The 27,414-nt window shown below is 32.9% G+C and overlaps 1 protein-coding gene across 10 annotated transcripts; it reads left to right on the top strand.

Moving 5' to 3' along the window:
* The first annotated feature begins 1,918 nt into the window (after nucleotides 1–1,918).
* LOC119557754 (neuronal acetylcholine receptor subunit alpha-7) lies at nucleotides 1,919–23,200 on the top strand. 10 transcript variants are annotated; one of them, XM_037870641.1, is made up of 16 exons: nucleotides 1,919–2,230; nucleotides 2,443–2,573; nucleotides 6,094–6,646; nucleotides 6,786–6,925; nucleotides 7,100–7,144; nucleotides 7,276–7,385; nucleotides 7,499–7,679; nucleotides 7,780–7,855; nucleotides 8,061–8,255; nucleotides 9,289–9,375; nucleotides 16,558–16,667; nucleotides 19,635–19,789; nucleotides 20,045–20,161; nucleotides 20,340–20,493; nucleotides 20,765–20,908; nucleotides 20,978–23,200. In XM_037870641.1, exons 3-16 carry the CDS (start codon nucleotides 6,493–6,495, stop codon nucleotides 20,984–20,986), a joined length of 1,677 nt encoding a protein of 558 aa, XP_037726569.1. In that variant the 5' UTR covers nucleotides 1,919–2,230; nucleotides 2,443–2,573; nucleotides 6,094–6,492; the 3' UTR covers nucleotides 20,987–23,200. The 10 variants fall into 10 exon arrangements, 9 of the variants coding, with proteins under 9 accessions (XP_037726569.1, XP_037726572.1, XP_037726574.1 ...); XM_037870642.1 differs by lacking the exon at nucleotides 1,919–2,230 and adding an exon at nucleotides 2,300–2,327; XM_037870644.1 differs by lacking the exon at nucleotides 2,443–2,573.
* The last annotated feature ends 4,214 nt before the right edge of the window (nucleotides 23,201–27,414 follow it).

The raw sequence follows: 27,414 nt of genomic DNA, 5'->3' as shown, positions 1-27,414 counted from the left end.
TATCACTGCACAAAAACAACAACGTCAACAACAGCAACACACACACGCACATACAGGACAACGCGAATGGCTTTCAGATTTGATAACTTTCAGATTTCATAACTTTCAGATTCCATAACTTGAGTAATTGGATCCTGATTTAGAAGTGGGAAACCTATATGAGTTTGTAGCATAGGATTATACATAAAATTATACTTAACATTTTTTTTTTAAGCAAGGCTCAAAATTTTAACCTATTTTTAGACAATCGACAATCCTGGCATCGTAGCAAAAATTTCTTTACAGAATATTTACAGCATGAAAAGGTTTTTGGGTAAAGGTCAAGTAAAGAACAATTTTTTTAAGCAAGGATCAAAATCTTAACCTATTTTTATTCAATCGACAATCCAAAAATTTCTTTACATATTATTTACAGCATGAAAGAGGTTGTTAGGTAAAAGTCAAGTAAAGAACATTAAGGATGTAAATGGGTTGGTTAAATAAAGATACTTTTGATTTTTTAAGCTCTACTTGTGCACTTGTTTCTATTCTACTGCGTTTGCAACCACAAAAAAGTTAACTAACTTTCGAAAGCTAAAGTTAGCTTAAAGTATGTATGTATCAGGATTTAAGAACAAAGTTTAAAGCTCAGCCTAAGCTCCCATAAGTTTTCTTAAGTTTATTTTTTGGGACAATTGTTTAAACATTCCATAAATAATTTCCGTTATAAAATTTTCAGATGGTAAAATCAGGACATCATTTCTTTTATGGCATAATATATACGGTTAGGTGTGGTGAAAATTCAGGATAACCTTTATGTTATGGCACATTATGAATAGCAAGTGTTGGTGGGGAAAGCCTCGAAATACATAATTATGGCTTCTTGTGCTAGACATATACATTTTGTTGAAAATTCCTGAGTGCAATGAAGTTCAAAAGCTTTGAGGAGAAGAAACTTTTTGTGGAACCTGTGCTATATTCATTTATTTCCTTGTGGATTCCTGTGGCCGAGAAGTGCGTATAACAGCTTTCAGGGGATGATGTTCTTTGAGTTACACCCGGTTAAAAAATATACACAAAACTAAATTTTGAATAAAGTTAAGGAAAGATAGATCTATTAATTGATTGCTTAAATATCTCATATAGTAAAATATATAGAAATTATTATTTTTGTTACTATAAAGATTCCATTTCCATTAATTTTAGTATTTTCATTTATATAAACATGTAAGTTTCAGAATTAGTATTAATGATTTTCTATTTAGCATTGCATTTTTTTAATCAAAAGGTTTATTATCAGGGATGCCACAGAAATCGCAAAGTCCTGAATGTGTCTGACTTTCCTATTCACACAACTAAGTCTTTTCTCTTTTCTTAAAGCGTTGACAGAAAGTTGACTTTCCACCTGACTAATCATTGGATGATGATAGCTATTCCGCTCTAACTATTCCCCTCTAAGCTACCTGATTGATCACTTGACTTTCGTTTAATTAGATATTTTTATTATAATTTCTAGCAACAGATATTTTGCCTGCTCACAAGGGGACAACGTTTCCATTGGCATTCCCACCATTTCCATTGGCAGCGGGATGACAACAAACGAATCTGCTTTGGACACTCTGGATAGAAGACCACGTGGTGTCCTCCAGTGCATCCTTAACATATATCAACAAAAGCCAGTTGTACACACGACCCTATTTGTTTACTTTTCATAACATTCGCATTCCGGCAAGGCGTGCGCGGTACTGTTCTGGCCATTTCGAAATGTATCTCGAGCTAACAGTAGGGGCCGACGGTTGCCGAGGGTTACGAGGGAGTACGAGGGGCTGCGAGGGGCTACGAGGGACCCCGAAGGACCCCTGTTAGCCGTCGTTTAAGGTCACAGGACCGGCACGATGTAGGGCCACGTGTCGCTTCGGAGTCAGCCATCAGTTGCAGTTGGAAAGTCGAGCACGTTTCGTGTGGAAATGCTGTTGTGCTAGCTGGGTATACTTGGATACTTTCTGCGGTATCGCTATCACCAGCCACATTCAGTCGAGTGCGTGGTCGTGAGCGAATCGGTCGAGCAAGTCCCGTCTCCTGGTGTGCCAAAAAGATACAAAACCCAAGAATATCACTGCTCTGCACACAAACAAAAGCGCAGAAAATGTGCGAAATTAGTATGGAATGTGAAATCTGTGAGAAACCTTTAAGCGCGCCATGAAATCCCCATCAATCATCATCATCGGAGGGCGATCAACTTTTTTTAAAGGTGTATATCTATGTAATATTTGTTGATTTTTTTTCCCGTTCAAGTTTAGTGCCTCCCAAGTTTTTTGGGGTCTGTGTAAAAGTTCCTTGAGCAAGCGGTCAGTAATAATATTATAAAATAAAAACACTTACCAATACATAGTGCAAAGCCAGCAGCATTGCTATCCCCATTTATTTTACATCAATTTTGCAAAAAATAATCATTCGTCTTAGTGTTTTTGAAGCGAACTTTTTGGCCAAGCTATTGCAGGTGCCTTGGTCAAGTGCTATAAGAGGAAAAAAAGGGAAAATTAGTTACAATGGAGCTATACAATATTTTTGAATCTGTGCATATATTATGACTGGTGAGTACTGAAGAATAGTTTCTTATCATTAGGGGACTCTGATAAAGGATATCTCAGAAATGATCTAAGTTATACTCAGAAATACCATTAATGTCTTTATAAAGTGCAACAAATCTATTTAAAAAAAAAATGTTGAAAGGAATAAAATCGGTTTGCCTTTTTTCATATTTCCATTGTTGAAGGCAAAAACATATGTTCCTTCACAATAAATATTATTAAAGTGTGAAATTAATACTTTTTCGCGAATAACGCCCAACAAGCAATTGGATTCTATTTGTGGACCACATATGGCAGAGAGTTAAACATGCAGTTTTCAAAAAACAAAACAATAATTTATTTTTTTTCCCGCGAATTAATATTTAAGAAAATTTAAAATTTTAGTTAGAGGTAGCAATGAAGTAATGAAGAAATTTCCATATTATATAGCGCAGATAACAAAGAAAAATGTATAAATAAAAAATGCATAAGTCCTTTGCTTCTTAAATACATTTCTTGTATGGTTGAATTCTTTAAATATCTGTAGTCAAATATATATTTCCATTTAGGTCTATATACTTTTGTTATGATTGCGAGGGCATTGGTTTGCCTTCATTTTTTTAAGGTTATGACCCCATAATTTATGGGGGCAACTATAAGTTTCGTTCGGATTTCCAATCAACCGTCACGAAAATCGTCGGAGGTTTCTGGGACACTCTGATAGAGTCGAATCGCTTGCTTCTACCTGTTACTTTTGCTCCACGAGTAGCGGGTATAAAAACACTAAAGCTGAAGTGCATTTCGTGGCTGTTATTCATTTGCAGAGCACCAAAACAAACAAACAAGTCAGCTGAAATTGATACTCTGAGAAACGAAAAGAAAATTTACTTTGCCAACTTTCCCACTCCTAAAAAAGTAATATAGAATTTGGCCAGCATTTAAACATTAGCAAATTTCAATTTTAAATAAACAATAGCTAGATGCAATGTATAAAATGATAATTATGTATGCTCCCTCAGAGACATTGTTGCAAATTTTTTTTTTTTAATTAAATTCACGAGTTTTGGGCTGAATAGTAATACCATGTATTTTTTCCATTTTAATGTGCAAGTGAAACACAATTAAAAATATTAAGGTAAGTGATAGAAGAAATCCTATTTCAGTTTTTTCATTTTTAACCATATAGATTTCATAAGCAGATGTACTTACGCCGAGTGTTGCTTTGCTTTTAATAATTATTAATTATAAAAGTATATATGTATAAATAGATAATAGATATAATATATATTTTATAGATTGATATTTTTCATTCTATTTTTTTTGGGAGGATTTCAGAAGTTTTTGGACAACATCTCATATGGTACTTCATTTTATACAACCTGAAATGTAAAAAAAAATTCCGTGTATCGAATTATTTTTAAAAGTGAGCTAAACAAATCGAATATGCTTACAATTTCAAGTGAAGAATATTTTTTTGGTCACATTAATGAAACTTTCACTTGTATTTCAATGAGGCAGAGCATGCTCATTGTACTCCTGTTTCATTAAAAATTAAAAATTCCATGAAAATGTAGGTAGATGTGAGCCATTTTATTTTAAATTGATACAACACTGCTCATTTTGTGGGAAGGGGAAGGCTTAGCTCATCAGAAGAAGAAAGCGTTTCCATTTTACCCAGCCAAACGTACACATCCCAAAGGGATTTCATCGAGGGGACAGGGTTATTATTGCGGCACTCACTTGGGACCAGCTGGCCAGACCCAAATTATAATGGACCTTCGCTGGATTTTTACAGCCCGTAAGCCCTGTGAAATTTTAAGATGTTATCAAATAAATCTAGCATGTCATAATTTGCTATTCAGTACAGAGTTATCATTCATTTATGTATGGTCAATTCAGGGTTGTTTCAAAAAAAGGATTAAATTTATGCAATACTAAGTACAGACAGAAACAGCTGTAGTTTTGTTGAAAGAAATATCTGAATTATCCCCGATTTTATACTCTTTTATTTATAAGAAAATAGTCTACCAATTTATATCAAACTTCAAATGTTTTACATTACAATTTAGTAATTATAAATTGTCGTAGCGTTCTAATTATATGGTGTAACATCAACAACTCGGCAATGTTGTAACAACTTAAGGGGAAAAATAGGATTCTTTATGTTCAGATTTCATTTTATGGGTGTATTGATTTAGTCCGCTGCCTTAAACAAATGGAAACGTATTATTCTGGCATTGATAAATTATACTTTCTGCTTACCAGCTTAGTTAGCTCATATTAATTAGTTGCCCGATACTCGAATAACTTTTCCCTATACAAGTTTATTGAATAAATTATTTTTTCTATTTCATTTGAATGCAACTTTCAATCGTGTAGTCGGTCAAAGGAATTTAATCCAATTTGCAAGAAACGTTTCACCCGATTAACTTGTAGTCCAGAAATTATTTGCATTGCCTTAAGATAGTGATAAAGAGTTAACATATTTTCAAATTTTGCATTAAAACTGAGTCAATGATGTTCATGTAAAGATAATATCTTATTACCACAAAATTTTAGAATGCTCATTGAAATTTAGGATTTAAAATAGAACAGGTTAATATTGTGATTTGAATTTAAGTTTGTAGGACCTATCTACTTTTACTTGCAGGTTCCTTTTTAGAGAAACTTTTTGAGGTGTAATTAAAAAATTAATTTTTTCGGTAACAAATGAGGTCGAGGGAGGCAATAGAAAATAAATTCATGGGTAATTATTATAAATGTTATTGGATATATACATATTTAAGAGTTTTTTTTTTTTTAAAAGAGTACTTGAAAATTCTATATAATGGTTATAATTTTTATTTTTTTTTAAGTAACAAATCTTATTGTACTTCTTTTTGTTTTTTATATCGTTGCATGTCAGAAATCAGTTGTTCTTGTTTAATAATGCACCTGGAAAACAATTCAATTACATTTAATAAGCAAACTATTAAATCTCTAAGCACTAACGTTTACATGTTTATCCTGTACTAACTAGCATATTTGTTTCAGACGTGGAAAAACAATAAGTAATCAGGGCAATAGGATGTGGACTATCCGCATCCGTGATCCTTCCTGAATGACTTTAATACAAAGTGGATGCCGACAATCTGAGCGAATGAGAGAGATAAAAGTCGCTAAAACTGAATACTTTAATCGCGACTTTTAAAAACTTTTTCCCATCTCATAGGATACCAAATAATATTGTCTAGATTTTTTAATAAAAGTAACATTTTAAAACTAAATCACCTATTTATTGTCTTTGTAAGCTGCTGACCAATTGTAAAACTAAATGCGTTGTCTACAACTTGGGTTTTCATAATTTTTTGCTGTTACTACTTACGATATATCTGCTGATACCACAATAATTTAAGCTGTTTGGATTATAAATTTTAGTTAAAGACCAGAAAACAAGGAACATATAGGGCTTATTTTTTATACATTATCCTAATCTTAGCATTTTCTAATAATATATTGCTGTTATACTAATTGCAATGAAAAAAAAACTGTTTGTATGTTACAGCCTGTAGAATATGGATCGCCGTGTAAATATATTTTGATATTGTTGCAAATAAGAAAGGAATTTACAATCAGATCTAAGGAACACACATTAGAGCGAAACCAATTGTGAGGCGAAACAATATGAGAAATAAATCAATAACCAAAAGCTAACGAAAAGCATTAGGTTAGAAGAAAGTCAATGGCTCCAAAAAGTTGGTCGACTGCATGCGAGCAGTAAAAGTTGCCGGAGAAATTTTATTATCGAGAAAACCAACATATTGGAGGACCACAAGCAAAATGCAAAACTATGGAATTGGACTTAAAGGAGGCTGAGTCTTACTAGTTACCTTCTGTGCCCATACATCTGTCAACAGTCTGGTGCTGTTGCTGATTATCGGATTCCAAGGGTTAAGTAAGAGATATGAAGAAGCAATCACGTAGTCGGTTGGACAATCCATTCTGCTCCAGTCAGGAAACAAACATGAGCTTCCCACAGCCGCACACATTGCCGGAAGCCCCAGCTAACGGTGGTAAAATGCTGGTTTATGGCCTGGGACTTCTAATTATGATACCGGGTAAGGGTCCCTCCTCCATGCTCATTAGATGTTTTCCTCATTTCAAATGCCAATTTCCTAGACCCCTGTTTTAGTTTTCACTTCCGAAAAAACTCACAGAATCTTTGTCCTTTACTTTTAAACCTCTACATACATTTAGCTTGTACGGCTGGACCCCATGAAAAGCGTCTGCTCCACGCCCTCCTGGACAACTACAACAGCTTAGAACGTCCGGTGGTCAACGAATCCGATCCATTGCAACTGAGCTTCGGACTAACACTCATGCAGATTATAGATGTGGTATGTACCGACTAAGCCCCGCATTTTCATACTACATAAGTTTTATGGTAGTTTCCTTACAGCATCCACAGTTTGCATAAATAGAGAAGGATTTTGTTATTCTTATAATTACATGACTACATCATCAAATATATTTAGATCTGTTAAAAGCATTTTCGCTTTTTTTCTTTTTAGGATGAAAAGAACCAACTGCTAATTACAAATATTTGGCTCAAATTGGTATGTTTTCACTTTACTATGTTATATGTGCTGCTGCTATTTGCGATATGTGTCCTATAGTTTAATCAAACGCGGGCATCCGTTTGATAAAAATTGAATTTTTCGCAATTGTTCTGTTATGGTTTCCATAGGAATGGAATGACATGAATCTTCGATGGAATTCCAGTGAATTCGGCGGTGTACGCGATCTTCGAATTCCACCACATCGCTTATGGAAACCGGATGTTCTAATGTACAATAGGTAATCTGTTTGTTAATATAGACGTATGTATAAGTCTTGTTTTTTGATTTCCAAGAAAACTTTCACTGCAGAAGTACTTTTTAGTATCAGGCTTTCGTTCTTGTCTTTTCTAGCGCGGATGAGGGGTTCGATGGAACGTATGCCACAAATGTAGTGGTGCGCAACAATGGAAGCTGTCTGTACGTACCGCCAGGCATATTCAAATCAACATGCAAGATCGATATTACGTGGTTTCCATTTGACGATCAAAGATGTGAGATGAAGTTTGGTTCGTGGACCTACGATGGTTTCCAGGTAACTATAAAAATCTTTATTTCATTTAAAATTATGTTGAGTTTAAAAGTACGGTTTTTTTTTTTCAATTAAAAACTTTTGATTATATTTTCTTTTGCAGTTGGACTTACAATTACAAGACGAAGCAGGAGGAGATATTTCTAGCTTTATAACAAATGGCGAATGGGACTTGTTAGGTAAGTTTAGACAACTTCAAGAAAGTGATACTCTATTAAATGTCATATGATGTGTTCATTTAAGACCAATGATAGTTAAAGATTATTTATTAATTAGAAAATTAATATTTTCTTCTCTACTCCATCCACTAATCTCATATGTCATTTTGAAAAAATCACTTGTTCAAACTATACCAAACTCAAACCTACCCAACCCAACTAACAGGTGTGCCCGGTAAACGAAATGAAATCTACTATAATTGCTGCCCAGAACCTTATATTGACATAACATTCGCCATTTTGATAAGACGCAAAACATTGTACTATTTTTTCAATCTGATTGTGCCGTGCGTACTGATTGCCTCAATGGCACTGCTAGGGTTTACACTGCCACCAGATTCTGGTGAAAAGCTTTCGCTTGGTAAGTGTCGTCCAGTTATTCTGGCCTGATTTCCCTTCTATGCCCTTCTATCTCTGTGTTCACGAATATAAAACAAAATTAAATTAAAATATACAACTGATTCAAGTTTAGAACGAAATGAAACTTTTTACCTAGTAGTCAAAAGATTATGCAAATTAAAATGCTACCTTCTTTTACCTTCTTGTTTGCTTTTGTTTTTAGACATGCTAATGCATCTGGAGTGTATCTATTGGAATTTAATGTAGATCTTTTGCATGCTCTGCAACTCATTCTAGCCACTTAAAAATGCTGAACAGATTTCTTTCCCAACGTTCCTATCTTAGATTGTTACTCTATGCTAGTAAAGCAAAACTTCAGGCAGTGGGAAAATGTTTGATTTAACCTTTTTATTTGCTAAACTCGGAAGCCGTATTAATATAATATTTGTGATAATATATGTGACAGAAGTAAGGAAATGATTCTGATCGGGTAATATATGCATACAAATCTATAATATTTGAATCCAGAGTAAATTTAATCGAAATTGATCACTTTTTAAAATTTTTTTATTATTGACTTTATCAGGTCAGCTTTCCTTTACTTAAAACAAATATTATATTTATAATCGTGTACTGAGTATCAAAGGGATCTTCAAACCCGAACGCGTACTTAAAGCTTGTAAATCTCATATTGCTAAGGGGGGGTTGAGGTTCAGTGCAGAAAATACGGTAGTAGTTTTTTATTGAAGGCAACAAAGAAAGTGATAATGGAAGCGACAGACAATCCTGGCGAAATGCATTGGACCTGCAGGACCGTAAGGAGCGGAATCAGCAGGATCACTGGTTCATACAATAAGATTTTGTTACCGTAATCGTAATAGTGCACGTATTTTATGTGTAAATATCATGGGAGAAAAGCTACAACAAAATGACTAATAATATTAACTTCAATCTTAATTCCATGCCGCTTCTGTTCGTCCTGCAAATTACTCTACATACTTGTTATCGAATCGACTCTTCCACATGTGTGACTTTCCGAAATAAATCCATTTCAGGAGTCACAATTTTATTATCGCTTACAGTCTTCCTAAACATGGTGGCGGAAACAATGCCGGCGACCTCTGATGCGGTGCCGCTGCTCGGTAAGTAGATCGTGGCCAAAACTCAGGCCCACTACCATCCCAAATCTACGTCTACGACTAAGTTTCTACTAAACTAACGCACTCTCAACTCATTCAGCAATCATCCAAGAATCTTCTTTCCGCACAGCTTTGGCGTCTCAACGTTCTATACAAAAAAAAAAAAAAATGAAAAAATACACCACTAATTTTATCTTTTGCCTTTCTTATCAAGAAATTATATCTTTGTGAATTGGGGCACACATAAAGGGCTAAAATTTAGCTTCCCAAAATAAAAAAATCATAATCATCGTGTTATCCCTTTAAAAATATAAAAATAAACCTTACAAAGCACAAGCATAAGTACATACCACTCATACAGGCATGAACATTTTTTTTAATATCGAAGTAGCATGTTGTTTTTGGCATGGTTCGTTAATAGGTTTGATAGGTTCCACAAATTGATGATAGATATTTATACCCGGTACTCAATTGTTCAGTTAGAAAACAGTAATTTTCAATTAAAGATTGGTATTTAAAGATTACTAGTTTTTGTTTAACGAAGACGTCCACTCTCTAGCAAAAAACAGGTTTATTGTTATCTATTATAAGGACCACTTTCTCTTAACTGATTTAGAATCCTGACTAAAATTATTTTGCACCATTGTTTAGGTTCATCTTTAAATAGAATTGAAAATATTATTTATTATTTTGTTTTCTTATATTTTATTTACTTAATCAACTAAGGTTACCACGATTTTGAAATAAAGAGACACCATAGTGCCCTAGTTTTAATCACTCATGCACAACAAGCTGCTTTCAATAGCGAAAATTTCTTTGATGGGCTTTTCATTTGAGTACAAGAGATTCGCTATTTTTAATACATATACCCGTTGGGTAACACATGTATAAATAATAAAACACAAGTAAAGCAGCTACAAGTAAACATAATTCTGGAAAAACAGCTTAACATGCAATGTATATTTATTTTCTGTTTCCCTCTATTCACAAGCTCGTTCGGATTTAAGGAGCTCAGTACTAATCTATTGTTGAACTTTTAAATTTCTCTGCATGACACCTAACATGACACTTTTTATATTGTACGTCTTAATCCTGCACATTTTGTCACATATTACTAACTGTTTTTCAATGTACACAGCTATTTACAATGCAAAGTCCAAAAAATCAAAGTGAAACAAACAAAAAAAAAAATATTTAATATTAACAACTCAAATACACAATTTTATGAATTAAAATATTAATTTTCACAAATTTCAATATTTGTATAACGTTTGTATGCAGCGGAGATAGAACTTTTGGAGGGGAGTTTTCGTTTTATGTCTGCTTTTTGAAGTCAACGGTATTATATGTTTTTCTAAACTTTCTAGTACTAAACTTTGTATTTAGTTCCTTTGTATTTGAACAAGAAAATTTCTTAAACATATGGATTATTCCCTTATGGATTTCATATAGTCTTTTTCAAATCTGAGAAATTGTTTTTTATTTTTTGGTTTTTCTTTTTAATCATAGTTTCTATTTTAGATTTGGTATTAATTAATCATTTTTCAGTTTTGGTTTTCGCCAGTGAGATTTCCCAAGGACCACTACCACATAATGTATGCGAAAAAATGTTCTTGTTGGCATGAAGGAACACAAATGCCCGCCTGACTTTTCCATACGTCAAGCATCGGACTGAGGGAAATTGGTTTCTACAAAACGAAATCAATTTAACCCTTTTTTACCCTTTTAAGCCACGCAAATACACCCCAAATACATAATCACTCACACTTATATATGTATATTAGAAACACGAAAAAAAAAGGAGTACACAGCTACAAATTAAGGTTTTTTACTTTTGTTCTATCCATCTGCGCCAGAAAATGAACTATTTACCTATACTAACTGAAAACTGAAATAGGAACGGATTTTAACAAAAGAAGCAGAGTTCACAACGATTAAGGTGGCAGAATTTCCACATACATTAACTTTTCTGAAACCTTTTAAAGTATATTTATTTTTCTAACGCTGGCCAACTGTTCCACAACTTTTCCTTAAACAACTTTTATGTTCGCCAAAAAAAAGGATCATCTTGTTCCACCTTAGAAAGTATGAATAATCTTGAACGGGATTAAAGTTATAGGCATCAAAATAGTTACCAATTAAAATCAGGGCAAGTACCTCAAAGGGAGAAATGAAAATAAATGAAATACAATGAAACCTTAGTATGAAGTCATCAATTCTATTTTTATACCCGTTACTTGAGGCTTAAAAGGGTAACTAGATTCGTCGGAAAGTATGTAACAGGTAGAAGGAAGCGTTTCCGACCCCGTAAAGTATACATATTCTTAGTCAGGATCACTAGCCTAGTCGATCTAGCCATGTCCACCTGTCCGTATGAACGCTGAGATCTCGGAAACTATAAGAGCTAGAGTGTTGGGACTTGGCTTGCAGATTCTTGAGCTTCCTGCGCAGCGCAAGTTTGTTTTACCAGGGTGCCACGACCACTCTAACGCACACAAACGACTATAACACCCTTCTAGCAACCACATTTTTAAAGATGTTATAAAAAATGAGTTCGTTTTTATTATCAATACCTGTATACATGCATAAATCGGACCAGTCATTAAAAAGATATAGCCAAATATTAATAAATATTTTGTCATTCAATCGAGATTGCACACCACATGCAGCAAATAAGCTGTTTTCACTAAAACTCCACCAAGCTAACTGGCGCTGTAGGCCAAATGTCGCTAAGAGGAAGATAGGTGGCGCTATAGGCTAGGTGTGCTTTAAGCATATCTCCATCTCTCCCGCACTCCCATAAGCTGAGTAACGGGTATCTAATAGTCGAGGCCATCGACTATAGCGTTTTCTCTTGTTTTCAATTACCATGCTTGACATTTTTTTTCATCTTATTATTATTCCAAAATGAAAAGCTTTTAAGTGCCTTTTAGTATCCAATCTATAATTTACCATTATAGTGCACGAATATATACATATGTGTTTTGATTGAAAATAAAACCTATAATCAAGTTTCAATTGATATACCTCTTGTTGCACAACATTGAAGGGGTAAGTCAGCAGTTTTATCATATGTTCATTGGCATATACACTACATAGATGTATATTCGTGCACAATATTAGTACCAACATAATGCTCAATAGGTAGTTCAACATTTTTTAGGAGTATTGTCCATTTAGAAACTTTGAATTCATTGTTTTTCTTAATATAATTTTTGTTTTCCTCCTCAAAAAATGTTTAAAGTAACGTCGTCCTGGAGTAGTAATACAAGGTCAGTTGGGCACAATTTATTACTTTAGAAATAGAAGGCAATCCTAAAGCTAATTTTGACAGGTGATTATTTGATTATTATTAGATGACAATTTCTTTATATATACATAACTTATTTATTTCGTGGTGTTGGTATCACCATAATGACCATACAGTAGCTGAATCATTCGACCACCCTTTGGTGTTCACCTGCTAAATAAATCTTGTTGTTACCATTACATTTCATTTAAACTCTTGAAGAGTCAACTGAATAGTCGCATATAATATTCAGAGAATTTAATTTTCTCAAACTGCATTACAAAATAAACTGGTATATTTGTTGAGAGATCTGTTTGTTGTTGGCTTGCTGTTTTCCGTTATCTAATAGCTGTTATGTGACTATCTCGACGGTTTACATGGAAAAAGCATGCACATGAGTCTTGATTTAATTCAACATCAGCATATAAGCGTTTAAACGATTTGACGATTTCACCATGTCGTATTTTGTTAAGATGTTGTCTTCCCTTTTCCATGAACATATTCCTTGAGTATACAATATATTGCTAATACTCCTTCAAAATATCGACTGTGAATTGAAATGAAGTAATTAACTAATAATAACATTTCTATTGTTACTGTTGTGGTTTCGTTTTCAAACAGTTTAAGAGCTTCAAATCCGATACATGCTTCCAAATTCGAAATGGTATTTATATAAATGTTGTCTCTTACGTCTTATTTTGATCAAGTTTAAACAACTTTTGAGTTTATAAAACCAAAAGTGTACATATTATAGAGGGGAAAATATTTTAATTTAATTCTAAAAAAGAGATAAGGAGGTTGGGTTAAAAAGTTATTAGTGATTCAACCCATTAACAGCGTATGTATTATTACTATTTGTATAACGAGTAGGACGAAGCGTTCTTGACCCTATATGGAACATATATATTTTCGAACAACAACCGAGTTTATCTAAACATGTCCAAAAATTCAACGAGATATCAGGTTTCTAGTGAAACAACAAAACCCTCTCTTTAGGGTGGCAACAGATATTCTAGAGGCGGGTATCCAATAGATCAATATAATAATAGCAAAGAATATTGCAAATTATTTTTCCCACTGACCATCTTTAATCTTTCTTCGAAATTTTTGTGTTGGCTATTTTATATTAATTTACTACTTTATTTATACTATTCTGTTTAAAAAAAATGCAGTAGTGTTGTAAAACATTAACAGAAATATCTTCGTTTGTATTAGTTTCCAATGTTTGGGCAATTCATACCAACTAATCTTCTCACAGTATTATACACCATAGGCTAGAAGAGTTTCCCTCACACTTGTATATAAAATACACCAAAAATATCATATATCTCTCCCAGACAACTACAAATTATAACAATATATGTTGCTTTAAAATAACTAAAGTAATCAATTATGTTATGCTTATCCTATGAACTGGTATTGGAATTCTGCCAACCTTTTCCGTAAAACTACATCAATACCTCAAAGATCATTTGCCTTTGGGAACCATACTGATTAGTACGGGCAAATATATATAATTTTAATTTTCTTGAGTACCCTAAAGAGCTGGGGAAACTTCGGTGTCTGGCACCATCGGTGTTTTCAAAGTTTCTTGCCATACCCAAAAATGTTAACCTTGTATAATTTTTTAAGAAAGATAACATGACAACATTTTTTTAACAGATCAATTTTCCGAACGTTTCATCTTTAAGTCTTTTATTCCACCCAATTACGGGTTTTCTATGATTTTAAAATTGCAATAACTTTATAGTACTCAAGCTTACTAGCAGCTTTCTGATCTCTAAAGACATGTTAGGTCCAACAACAACCGATGGATAAAAACATACACTTGTTTGAAAGTCTAGGGAAACATAAAATTGATAGTGCCATCGATGGTTTTCCAGCTCTGCTTGATTTGAGTTTTCTTTTAATTTAAATTCCAAACTTCAATATCAAGATAAAAGAGTTTAAAATTTTAAAAGGATTTTTAATTGCCCAGTATTGACCCCAACTATTTTATGTTTCAAAAGATCCCAAGCCAGTCATTTTTTTCAACTTCAGGATAAATTCGACTCAAAATAAAGTTTTGTATTTTATAAAAATGCCAACGATTATTCTTTTGTTGTATTTTAGCAAATTTTTGCATATTTTAGAAAAATAAATTATTTTTTAAGTAAACTTGAAAGAATATTTGCAATTCATACGCTTAGCAAAACGTGTGTGCCCCAAGAAACATATTAGCCAAAATTGTACGCCCATAAGCGTTTAATTCTCATGTTCCTTAAACCACTTACATCAAAATGACTCCTCATTTGAAAAGAAAAATAAGGCCGCTTCAAAATATATAATATGGCAAACTACTCTTTTTGAATAACATATGGCGAGTAAATTGTAGACTGAAAAAATGAGAAATGTAGAAAAAACCTACAGCATTATTTTCTAGCAAACCATTCACATTTGTTTTTTCATCAATGCGCATAATACAAACAAATGACATTAAACATTAATATTAATCCAAAACGCTTAAATTAAGCCAATAAAAATGTATTAATATCATTCTAATAAATCTCATAAAAGCCGACAACCAAATCTAAATTCCCACATTAACTTACATAAAAAAAAAAACAGATTCAGAACAATAAAAACAACGAGTCGTATGAAAAGTGAACACAGACAAGTTAAATATATTCATAAGTATAAAACAAAAACTCAACTATTAAGAAAATTACCAATTAGATCTCGATTTTTAAAATAAAATGATGATTGCGGATAATTGGTTGTACACTCAATGACGAATGAAAATAAAATGGTTGACATCACTCTACCCGAGATTGAAAGCGATAGCCTAGGACTAGATACTATAAACGTTTAGATACTCAAAAGCTGGATGGACTCGTTGAATCAATCAATTTTGGGAATGTCAGCCACTGATGAGTTTTGGTTATGGGATGTGGAATATGGAATATGGATGCCGTGAGGGTCAGGTGGTGAAGTTTTTAGTTAATTTCTTCTTGAACAATCTACTTTAATATTCCGCCTACACACCGAAGTTTTAATTCAAAGGAAAAGAAAAGCCCACCCTGCGAAGGTTTTGCTATCCCTGGAGTATCGTTTACGATTTCGCCTCCTTGACTTTCCTTTACCATGTTACAGAAGTGACTTTTCCTTTCTTTTCCCCTTGTCTGCATGTTATCGATGTGTACAAAAATGAGCTTTAAAGGGGCCGCTAAAAATATACTGCGGCAGACCTTAATAAACTGTTTTTGTATTCACGTCCTTTCACATTTTACTTTTCCCGCGACACTCAGAGAATTTCAGAGTGGTTATACACACACACAAACACACACACATAAGCAGCAGGTGGGTAGGACTTTATTAATATTTGAGTGTTTTTTTCTGAAACAAAAATGTGCCTTTTGCTTTTTTGTTTAAAGCTATATTAAGCCCTGATTCAGTTTCTAGTTACTAATTAAATTAGTGGAAAGTGAATCGCCACCTGTTCCTGTTTCAAAAAAAAAATAATAAATCACTTGTGAAAGAAGCTTTAAAATCTTTAAAATGATTATTCAAACATTTTATAAAAATTATGTTAGCAGTTCAGCTCATATTTGAGTAAGTTTTTACAAAACCAATGAAGGTCGAGGTGTAATTAACTGATTTAAAAAGGATCTGATTTAATTTTTTTCAAATCAGGGGTGGAGATGCGCAAGCTTTGTAATTTAACTTTTTTATAATCAGAAATGGAAACAGGTGGAAAAACAAAAAACGATCAAAAAGCACTTCAGCGAACACTTATTAAAACACACCTACACTTATAAATGTTTATGCGTGATCGATTAGGAATTAGGTTAAGAAAACAAAAAATGTAAACAATCGAATACTTTTTACAAGTTTGTGTAATTTTTGTGTCCTTCTAGGAACTTATTTCAATTGCATTATGTTTATGGTGGCCTCATCAGTTGTGTCAACCATACTTATCCTCAATTATCATCATAGAAATCCAGATACGCATGAAATGAGTGAATGGGTAATATTTTTATATTCAAATTAACTTTACTACTTTCATACATTGTAAAAAAAAAATAAAACAGACAATATGTATAATTTTCTTTCCACACATTTATATCACAACATACTGATTATGTTTCAAATTTTTGCATTATTCCACTGCTAAACATTTGTATATTTATTGTTTGTTACAAATGTGTTTTGGCTTACCAAAATAAACGAATCATTTTAAACCAATTTAATTGTAAATATCTAGGATACCAATAATAAAAACATAAATTTGCATTAACCCACATTTTTCGCTCATTTAAGACACCCGAAACTCAATCACACCAATTCACCCAATGACTTGCAAGATATACTCAAGCAAAGCATGAGAGACCAAAATTAAATTCCCTGTATACATATGTTTTCTACAAAATCCCCCTAAACTTCCTTAATAGTAAGAAAAGGATCCTTCCCAGCAATGTGTCCATACACACATATACTTTGATAAACACAAACCCATATACTTAAGAGTTTTAAACATATTGATCGCTAAATGGGCATTTCAATCCGACCAACTTCGATTTTCGCTCTTACGATAATTTAATTCTTTTACTTAAAATTCTTAAACAAACAAATATAAAATTAATTGTGAATCAAAAGCGATTAATACACTTTAAAATCGTCAATTTAGCAACAAATACTAATTTAAATACTACGTTTTCACACCTGGGTAACTTTTAAATCAATAACCAGATTTAAAATCTATCAATTTTTTCAAAATTAAAATAGCTCAAAAGTCGAGTTTTTTATTAAGTTAGAAAAACTCGACTTTTAATCTATTCTCTATTAAAAATCAGCAGGTCCTATAAACGGAGTATATTTATAAAATATTAAACATTTGTTTATTGAAATAATATAACAATATACTTACAATTTTTTGTTGTTGATAAACTTCACAAAATAATTCTTTTCAAATAACCTTTAATCATTTTGTTTATCCAAATTTAACTATTTCTCAATTTTGTCAGTGGTTGTAGAATCACTTAAATTTTCTTTAAAAAAAAAAGTTACTATATTTTTGATGACTTTCAATTTAAAGCTAACCAACACTTAAAACAAGGTCTAAGGGCCGAATTCAAAAATAATTAATAAGGGGAAGTTGACTTTAAAATAAAGTACAGGTATGTTCGTATTTAACTAATAATAACAAATTTCGGTTTCCGCATAGGTATAGGTTTTGCTTTCCAAATTTATAATCTGTTTATTAAACGATAATCTTAAAAACTGAATTTTAAGCGAGAAATACATATTAGTACAAACTCCGTATGGGGAATATTTTATCTCAATCTTTAAAATCTGCATATATTAAATAATACCAACATTAAGAAATTCCACCAATACATTTTTATTCGACCTTAGTTTATCAAAATCAATGTGTTCTTCTCATTCTCTGCCAATCACCATCTCTTGTTTTCAAAGTTTATAAACTAACATACAATTGTTATGTTAATATATTAACTTATTTTAAATTAATATTTTTATATTATTCATATACCTTTCAAGCATTTGTATACTTTACTTTACAGGATTACTTTGTCCGAACTTGGCTGATCGAGGCCTTCCTGATAATAAATTCTTCAGAAAGAACTGCCATAAATTCACTCGTCTGTTGATTGTGATCAAGTATATATATACTTATATATACATCTTCATAGAGAACTTTTGACAAAAATTCTTTTTTTTTTATAAAACCATGATTTATACCATGAGATGGGTATGTTGCACTTTTTTGTAAGTCGATCAAAAATAGATTTGTATTAATAACAAAAAGATAGTAAGTAATCAATATATTCAGAACATCTATAAGCATGTAAATCAATTGGTTTAAAACTCTTAAGCATTTATACCTCGTTAAGAAAATCTTGCTCATCCAACCAACCTACAAAATAAATTCTTCAATTAACTTACTCAAGGGCTTTTGAGAAAAAGTTCCAAAAATTTCTCTAAAGAAAGTCATTGAAATGTAGATCATGAAATAATAATGAAGGAAGCTCTCGAAAATCGCAAATCAATTCCAAACCGTTTACTTAGCAATTTTTTTCCATTATTAGTTACTATGAATATTGATTCAACCATCAAAAATAGTAAATATGATGTTTTGCAAACGTTTAGAGCCATTTCATTCATACTCCTTGATTTCCTTGATTTTTTTATTTCATTCATACATATACACATTCTAACTTACATACTTAAGAAATCGTCTGCCAACAACAGCATCAATAATCACACAAAAATGTTTATTTTTCAACAAAAACTCTGGCCAACAACTACAACTACGCAAACCGGCAACTCAACTACTTTCAACGCAAATAACTCAACTCAATTGCCTCTTCAATTGTTTCTCTCTATATATATATATATATATCTTCCTCTTTCTACATGTGTATCTCTCTATCTCTCTCTGTTACTTTAACTATTTAACAAACCAAAAAAAAACATTAAAAAATTCAAATATCAACATGGCGACCACAACAACAACGACGACAATTGCACGTGTCGAACTAACCTATACAACAAAAAACCTATCGTACATACTCATAATCGCTGTCCCCGAAAAAAAAATCACAAATACCAAACAACGATCTATGTATTAAACGAACTATCGATTAATACTTATACGAGGAACTGATAAATAATCTTCAAACTAAAAAAAAAACTTTCATTCTCTTCATCCATCGTTATCATGCTAACTCAACAAAATTTTCTAATAAAATTTTGTCACTAACGTGTCATTACAAAACACACAACAAAATAAAAATAAAAAAAACCCACCTGAGATAACGACGATAAAAAAAATTAACACTTATCATGAACTAAAAAAAAAACATAAACCTAAACGGCCTTCATAATAAAAAAAATACTAAAAATTCGTATTGCTATTATTTTTAAACGCATTACCCAACTACACTCCGTCTCTCTGTCGAACTCGCACACACAGATAAGAGTAATATTCCTTTATTGGTTACCTTGCATATTGCGCATGCAAAGACCCGGACAGGTTGGCTACGAATGTCCGCCGCCGCCCTCATCATCGAGTTCATCTAATTCCGGCGAGAAAAAGCAACAGATACAAAATGTTGAGCTCAAGGAGAGGTAAACAAGGGCACGCTCGCGGGGGCTCTAAAGGAAATCATTAGGGTTCTTTGAAATGTTTTCAAATGGTGTCTGAAAGTATGCTACGATATTTTTCCCCTGCATACTTTTAGACACCTTTTAAAAATGATTTCAAACCTCGCATTGATTTCTGTAGCACCCCTGTGTATGTATCTAGATTTTTAGAAGCCCTCACGCCTTCTTGGAGTTACTAAAATCCTTCCTAAACAAATGTTCTAATCCAACTCCCAACAGATCCTCCAAGTCTCTGCTGGCCAACGTCCTCGATATAGACGATGATTTCCGATGCAATCATCGGTGTGCCAGTGCGACTTTGCCTCACCAGCCAACTTATTACAGGACGATGTACAGGTGGGTACGATACCACAATCTAAGCAATCGGAATAAGGTATAATGGGTGCACAGAGAAACAAAATAATTAAGTATAGTAAGTGAGGCATACCGTAACTAGGTAACACGTAAAACTTTCTAATTATTATTGAGTAAGAACAGTCTATGGATTTATGTCTTAAAAGTAGTTTATCCATAGGCAAGGGGACGACGGCAGCGTGGGACCCGTGGGTCCGGCTGGCCCCGTGGTCGATGGGCGTCTGCACGAAGCCATTTCGCACACCTGTCTGACTTCATCTGCGGAATACGAACTGGCGCTGATCCTTAAGGAACTGCGTTGGATAACAGAGCAGGTGAGTTACATACTTATTTATAGGATATAATGCACTCGAATTTATTCGGTTAGTTAGAGGGAACTTTAAGGGTTCTTTGTAAAGATTTTCAAGTGTCTAAAAGTATGCAGTAAAAAACTGAATGTATAATAAACTTTACTTGTTGCATACTTTTAGACATCTTTATAAGTGATTTTAAAACTCTAGTGTGGCATCTTCCTAGAAAAAGAAGAGAAACCTTTATAATATCAACATTTTCATTACTCTTTCCATTTTCATTTAATTTCCCCAGCTAAAAAAAGAAGACGAGACAAGCGACATAACACGAGATTGGAAGTTTGCAGCCATGGTCGTCGATCGTTTGTGCCTTATTATTTTCACTTTATTTACTATTATCGCAACCCTTGCTGTACTGTTTTCAGCACCACATTTCATTGTAAGTCCTGGTTCTGAGAGCTTTTCCAATTTTCCGACAAGCGCAGTAACAATGTGACTTTCATTGCAGTTCCCGTAAGCGGAAATGCGGCGATGGGGAAATGAATGGAGCAAATAGTGACAGGCCACAGGAGTTTGTGGTTTATTGTGAAGTATATGAAACATGAAGCCAATCAAAAATATTAGGAACAAAGAACAAAATGAATTCAACAACCCGAACCTAAGCTTTTCAAACTGAAATACTTTGACAGTCAAAGAGTTTTGCTATTTAACATTTTTATATATTTTAAAGATGTGTCTGATGGTTATAAAATATTATAATGAATTGAGATAGTAACGTATGTACGTATGTGAATGCATTTTGTATAAAAATAAGAAAAGAAAGCAAAAAAAAAAAAAACCAAACCAAATAAAAAAAAGTCGGGATAATACAATAACTTTCTGGGCATAAATGTACGTTGCCGTGTACATTTTCATTTGCCCATTAGATACAAAGCAGAGGTTTCTAAATCCAAATCGCGAAGCGCTCGTAGATGCAATCCACCTCCCTCTATATTCAGTCGAGGAGCGCCAAAACATTTAACCGACTTGAGAATGACATTTAAGGATATACATATGTATACAGCTTCACACTATTGTTAAAAAAGGGAAAAAGAGCAAACAATTAGTATTTAAATGGTCTGTATGCAACATTCAAAAGGATTTTGCTGTTCTTTTTCATTTACTTGATTTATTATTTTACCTTTCGTTCTCTCTTCCCATGCTATTCAATTTTGAATAAAAAGAAGAACTTTATACAAATGTGTTGCTATGATATAAAACAAAGCCACAACAAATGCAAATTGAACGAATACAAAAAAGTGAATAGTGAAATTGTTCCGGATTAAGAAACTACACTTCAATACAAGAATGTCATTTAACTGAAATGATCGCACAATAAATTCATATATACAAACGAGCCGTCAAAATTGAACACACAGTTACACAACAGAGGTCACAGTTGTGATAAAACCAAATACTATTGAAAAGATAATACTTGCTAAATTTAACGAATTGCACTCTGCAAATAAGCAAAAACGAAACATGAAATTTCGTATACAGATAAACACTGAATGCATTTTAAGAAGATATGCGCAGTACACAGAAAATGGGAAAATATTTGCTAGCCATTAGAAAAGACAAAAAAAAACTATATAAATAATAGATGCCAATAACTATATCACACCCATTTTCGTCAAGTCTTTCCTGCTGATTCCTCAGCGGTTAAACGGTGCTTCAATATTAACGGGTGCTTCAATAATAGGCGCCAAAATAATTTTATCCGAGCATAGTGAATTGGCAAAATCAAGAAATCAAAAGGGTTTGTAGAAAGTTAGAGCATGAGTAAAGCTATATAAATGGTAGTGTAGCCAATTTGGAGTCCAATCAACTTCAGCCAATTCTAGAATCTTAAAATTCGCCTTCGTAAAATGGAAAAATGTATCGGCGACTGTAGCATATGTAGGCTCTGCAGATATTTGTATCGCTTATATGCCTGTTTCAGCCAGAGTTTTCCTCCAGTGATAAATTGCGGATTGATTTTCTGAATTAATTTTCACACTTCAAAAGGGTCTAAAAAAAAAAAGTGGGACTACTTTTTCGCTAGCAAACATGTTTTTCTATCTGAGTACTGGACTTTAAGGCGAACGAGCATAACTTATCTTTAAAAAAAGCTAACATAATTTGGAAAAAACATAAGCTAAAATTGTATGATAATGTTAAACACAAGTATAAAGTTAACTATTTTTAAATGGAAAAAAAAGAGTGTCAAAAGCAACGAAAGCCGAATATAAAGAGCGTTAAACAAAGATATTTCAAAAGAGTATAGTTTTCAGAGAGAAAGGATCGCAAATATTCATAAATACGAAAGAAAAATATATCACTACAGTCAAGCTTCAATAACTCAACCTTTCCTAGCTCGAAGTCTCTTTAAGTCGAAGTAGTTTTATTGGCAGCGTAAATTTTAGATACACACGTCAAATCAAGTCTACACATTAACCACCCCCAGTCTCCATAACTTGAATTTTTTTTGTGGCGGTTGGTGGTTTGTGTTATCGAAGGTCGACTGTATCTTTCAATTCCCAAAAAAAAAAAGTGCAAGCTAGAATACAAGTTAGATTTAACACATTTTTAAACTAAAATTAAAACAGCAAAAAGTTAACAGAAAATTCATGAGAACCGTAAAAATCTAGATTAAAAAAGTATGTAAGATCGAAACTGGAAACAATAAAATGTTTACATTTTAGCTAGTGCACATTGGACCGATTTGATAAATTTGATTTAAAACCAGGAACAAAGGTATACATTTTAAATTTTAGGTAAATAGCATACTCTAAACAAAGATAAGTTTATAATTTTATAATAGCAAGTGGAATCCTTCTAATTAACAAATTTCCACTGAGAAATAGTTGTGAGTGTTTTTTAAGTTTTACCCGGTTTTGTTTATATGTACATATTTTATTGCATATCTTGGCCGACCAGAGTGATTATGATTAAAAGTAATTTGATCCAGCATGGTTTTTTTTGCTTTTTTATTGTACGAATGAAACTATTATCCCTTGAGATTTGAATGGACGACCGTTATTTTGGTGGTTGCCACACTGTTTTTCTGGTGCGTGCCTTGGGTGCAAGCTGGGCAGCGACGTTGCCAGACTCATCGGGGGTTCGAGTTACTGCTGGCAAACTCTGGTAAGTGTTGCCAGACCTGGTATTGTTTCAAAATTAGATGGGCGCCAGATGGAACGGTTATTTAAATTAATTACTTTTAGTTTATTAATTTCCAGCCTGTCGAATTTTTAAATTATTGATTTGTTATATGATCTGTAATCTGAAGGCTGGAACATATTCTAATAAGTTAAATATTATTGAAGTTACTTTGGTTAAAATGAAAACATTATTGATTAAATGGTTAAATTGCCAGTGCAATTTCAAATGTTGTTTAGTGCAGAGCTGTCTTATATTGTGTTATGGCGATGTGTTATGCTGATCGCTGATAATTGGATATCAATGGCTACCGAACCTGTGGAGTGGGGTTCTCCAGCTCGGACTGTAACCCCGCCCCTTCACTTATTTTGCGTGACAATGTGGCGATATTAGCTTGTGATCGTTTCCCTGCCCCTCCTTCGTAAATTAATGCATTGGACCCTCAGCATCGGCCTCGGTATTATTCTTTCTGGACATGATCTCGAATGCAGGGAACCGGTTAATGCCAGCCGGGCCTGCCTGAACTCGGTCAATAAACTAACCGCAAATATGTTGATTCAAAAACTTAAAGACAGCACCAACAGCCCGGCCCCATCGGTATTTGGACGTCACAAACATGTTGCTGAAGTTTCGGATTGTGAATACAGCTATGGTCAAAGAAATATCACCAATCATCCTTATTAAAAACATTGCATTTGTGAAAATCTCTTCCAAATGGAATAAAATGTTTTTTAAACTAACCATTTTAACGTTGCAGAAGATATATTATATTTAATTTTCCTCAATTAAACTTAAAATAAATTATGCATCCTTTAATGCTATTCATCCGATAATTGCTGTATATGCATAAATGGCTGGCGAAACTGGAGTGCATCGGTTGCATTTGGAATACTGTGTTGATTGCTGTGTGAAAATATTATAATTGAAAAGGAATATCTTAAAGCAGGGATTGCCTTACATTTACATAGGAGCTTTGAACTTTTTTATAAATAAATGAATGTTTCTAATTATCAAGAAGTTATGGTGTTTTATTCTCAAATAACTTGAATAAATATTCTTGAATTTTTTTTCGGTTGAGAAATAGTTACAAGGTTAATATGCCATTCGAAACTGACCGATTATAGTTTAAAGTGCACTTGAAGGAACAATTTTTTGACAGGCGTGAAGTATTCCAATAAATATTTATATAGATTTGTTTGTAAAGCCACATAATTGTATTATTTCGCTCATTCGCGAAATAAAAATACATCCATTTTTTAAGGCATCAAATATGTTTTGTCAGTACTTAAATAAAATTTTTATAGCAAGCAAAATATTCAGTCATCGTCAGTGACGTAGAATTTTATGATAATCGAACAATTTTATAGCGCGTAAAAAGTGAGTGTCATTGTGAATGACGTAGAATTTTGATAACCGCTATTTAATTGTAAGATCTACTTATATATATTGTACTAATTGCACTGCCAAGATTACGCTACAAAAATCACTAGATATTGTTCGATTTTTTTAAGGGTCTCTGAAAAAATTATTTGATATTAATATTATGAATATGATATGTATATATTGACAATCATTTTTCCAAAGGAAACCTTTCTCATGGAGACATAATACCCAAAAATTGCCAGTAATTTTATACCTCAATTAATGAGCAAAGCTTTGTGTGATTCAATCGTCTCGTTGTCAAAATAATTTAACAGTAACGTTTCCCAAGAACAAAAACTGTTTGACTCTCGGTCCTAATTAATGAGTCACTTTTTTTATTATGTTACGTTAGGCCAAAGTTTTTCCCTACAACTTACCGCTGTAAATATTTAAAGTCTGAGAAATTCAGATTGCGACACTTTTTATATGGAGCGCAATTAATATTATCGCTTTGCCATTTTTGGGGAGAGTGTGTTAGTTGAAGAAGTCTAATCTGATTGCCAATATTTACCCAACAAATTTGAAAGGGTAGAACTGCAATTTTAGTAACAACCTGCTGCGAATGTGTTTATCAGTTGATAGTTTTTGGCAATCGTACTCGCGAACCTTCTAAAATTTTCGCCATTACGTTAAAGCATTGTTTTGTATAATATGTATTAAATATAAACTTGATATATATTTTTTTAATTTTAGAATTTTATTTTATTTTAATTTTTAATTTTATGGATATAAAAATCGATCAACTATATCCCATAGCTGCTCCTTTTTCGATTTTCTTAATAAATAAAAAATTTCAAAGTGGCATGAAATTAATTTCCCTTTTTCGTAATCTATGCATGCTAACTCTTCAACTGATTTATTTTTGTTGATAGGTGGTCTTTGTTATCAAATGCCGGGGAAATTAAACGATTTTAAGTTTAACATTTTGTGTGTTGTCGATGTTGTTTAAAAACAAACGCTATGCGACTAGTGAATTACCTACAGAACTAATTATAATTAGTTGGGAAATCATAAAATCGTTAAAACTTTCACCCAATCAGGTAGAATAACATTATGGGTTATACCCGAGATACAAACAAAACTACACATATATTCACAAATATACCCCCTCTTCTAGGGTAATAAAAACATCAAGGGAAATTAAAACAAATAACGACAAACACGCAAACGGCACTGAAGATACTGTGCTGAATATGAGGACCTGACCGGCCCATCGAAACGAGTATTTTTTGTATTTGTTAAAAAATCAAGAACCAGCAAAACCAAATCAACAATAACAGCAACAAAAAAGTCATCCAGTCATTGGCTTACAGCGAATCTGCCTTTCCTATGCCGGCGATGCGATGTCTCATCATCATGGGGCTGAATTTAATGATATTGTACTCAATTCAATACCCGATTTCCATGCGCACGTACTAACCAGAGGACATATGTATATTTTGTTCATATATGTAGGTATAGCTTTTGCATTATAATTTAGCCATAATTGCACAGAATCGCTTTCGATTTGTTTGCCTATTTATCTCCCCGGCGGGAGCATTGTAATTGCTTTGGCCAACAGAGGTGACCGGAAAGCTTCTAATGCGAATTGCGAGTGAAGTGCTGCCTGCCAAACCGCAACCACCTGTTGGAAAAAAAAAATTGGAAGAGCAAACTGTCGCTCCCACAATGTCATGGGGCCAATACACCGCGAAAAAGAGGGGAAACATTTATGGAACAAAGTACCATTTAAATTTAAATTTGGAAGAGAGCTTAACTTTTTAGAATCAGTTCTAACTCTTTATATTTAATTTTTAATTTTTATTATAAATGTTATACATAGTATTTAAGATTATTATTTTGTCAAGCTATTTGTAAACTAGGAATTCCATTACTGCCGATGCATTGTTTACAAATAGTTTAATTAAGACATATTCTGATTATTATTCTATTACTACAAAATATCAATTTAACTGCTGTCCTAGTTTGTCAATGTAGTTTGTTATTTTTGCCACCTTTTTTAAAGAATAGTGTCTTTGAAATACAAAAGAAACCACTTTTTACAGAATTTTATATTTTTCCCAGGAACATGTCTATGTGATTGTGATATGATACAAGGGCAGAGGACGTAGGTTGGCAGATCAAACGACGACTTACTAACCGTTTCCAAGGAGTTTTCATGTGGGGAGAACTAGGGGGAGTTAGGTGCAAAAGAGCAAGCCAGAGAGAGTGGGCTGCACAGTGGAACGATATTAGCAAACTGAAATAGAATTGTGAGTCAATTTGATTAATTCGCGGGCCATCTGTTAATTTATTGAAGATACAAAAAGGATGGACCAATGATGGATGGCTCAGTACCAATTG

The sequence above is a fragment of the Drosophila subpulchrella genome, chromosome X (genome assembly GCF_014743375.2).
Source record: "Drosophila subpulchrella strain 33 F10 #4 breed RU33 chromosome X, RU_Dsub_v1.1 Primary Assembly, whole genome shotgun sequence".
Lineage (NCBI taxonomy): Eukaryota > Metazoa > Arthropoda > Insecta > Diptera > Drosophilidae > Drosophila > Drosophila subpulchrella.
This window is presented reverse-complemented; position numbering and strand designations above follow the sequence as displayed.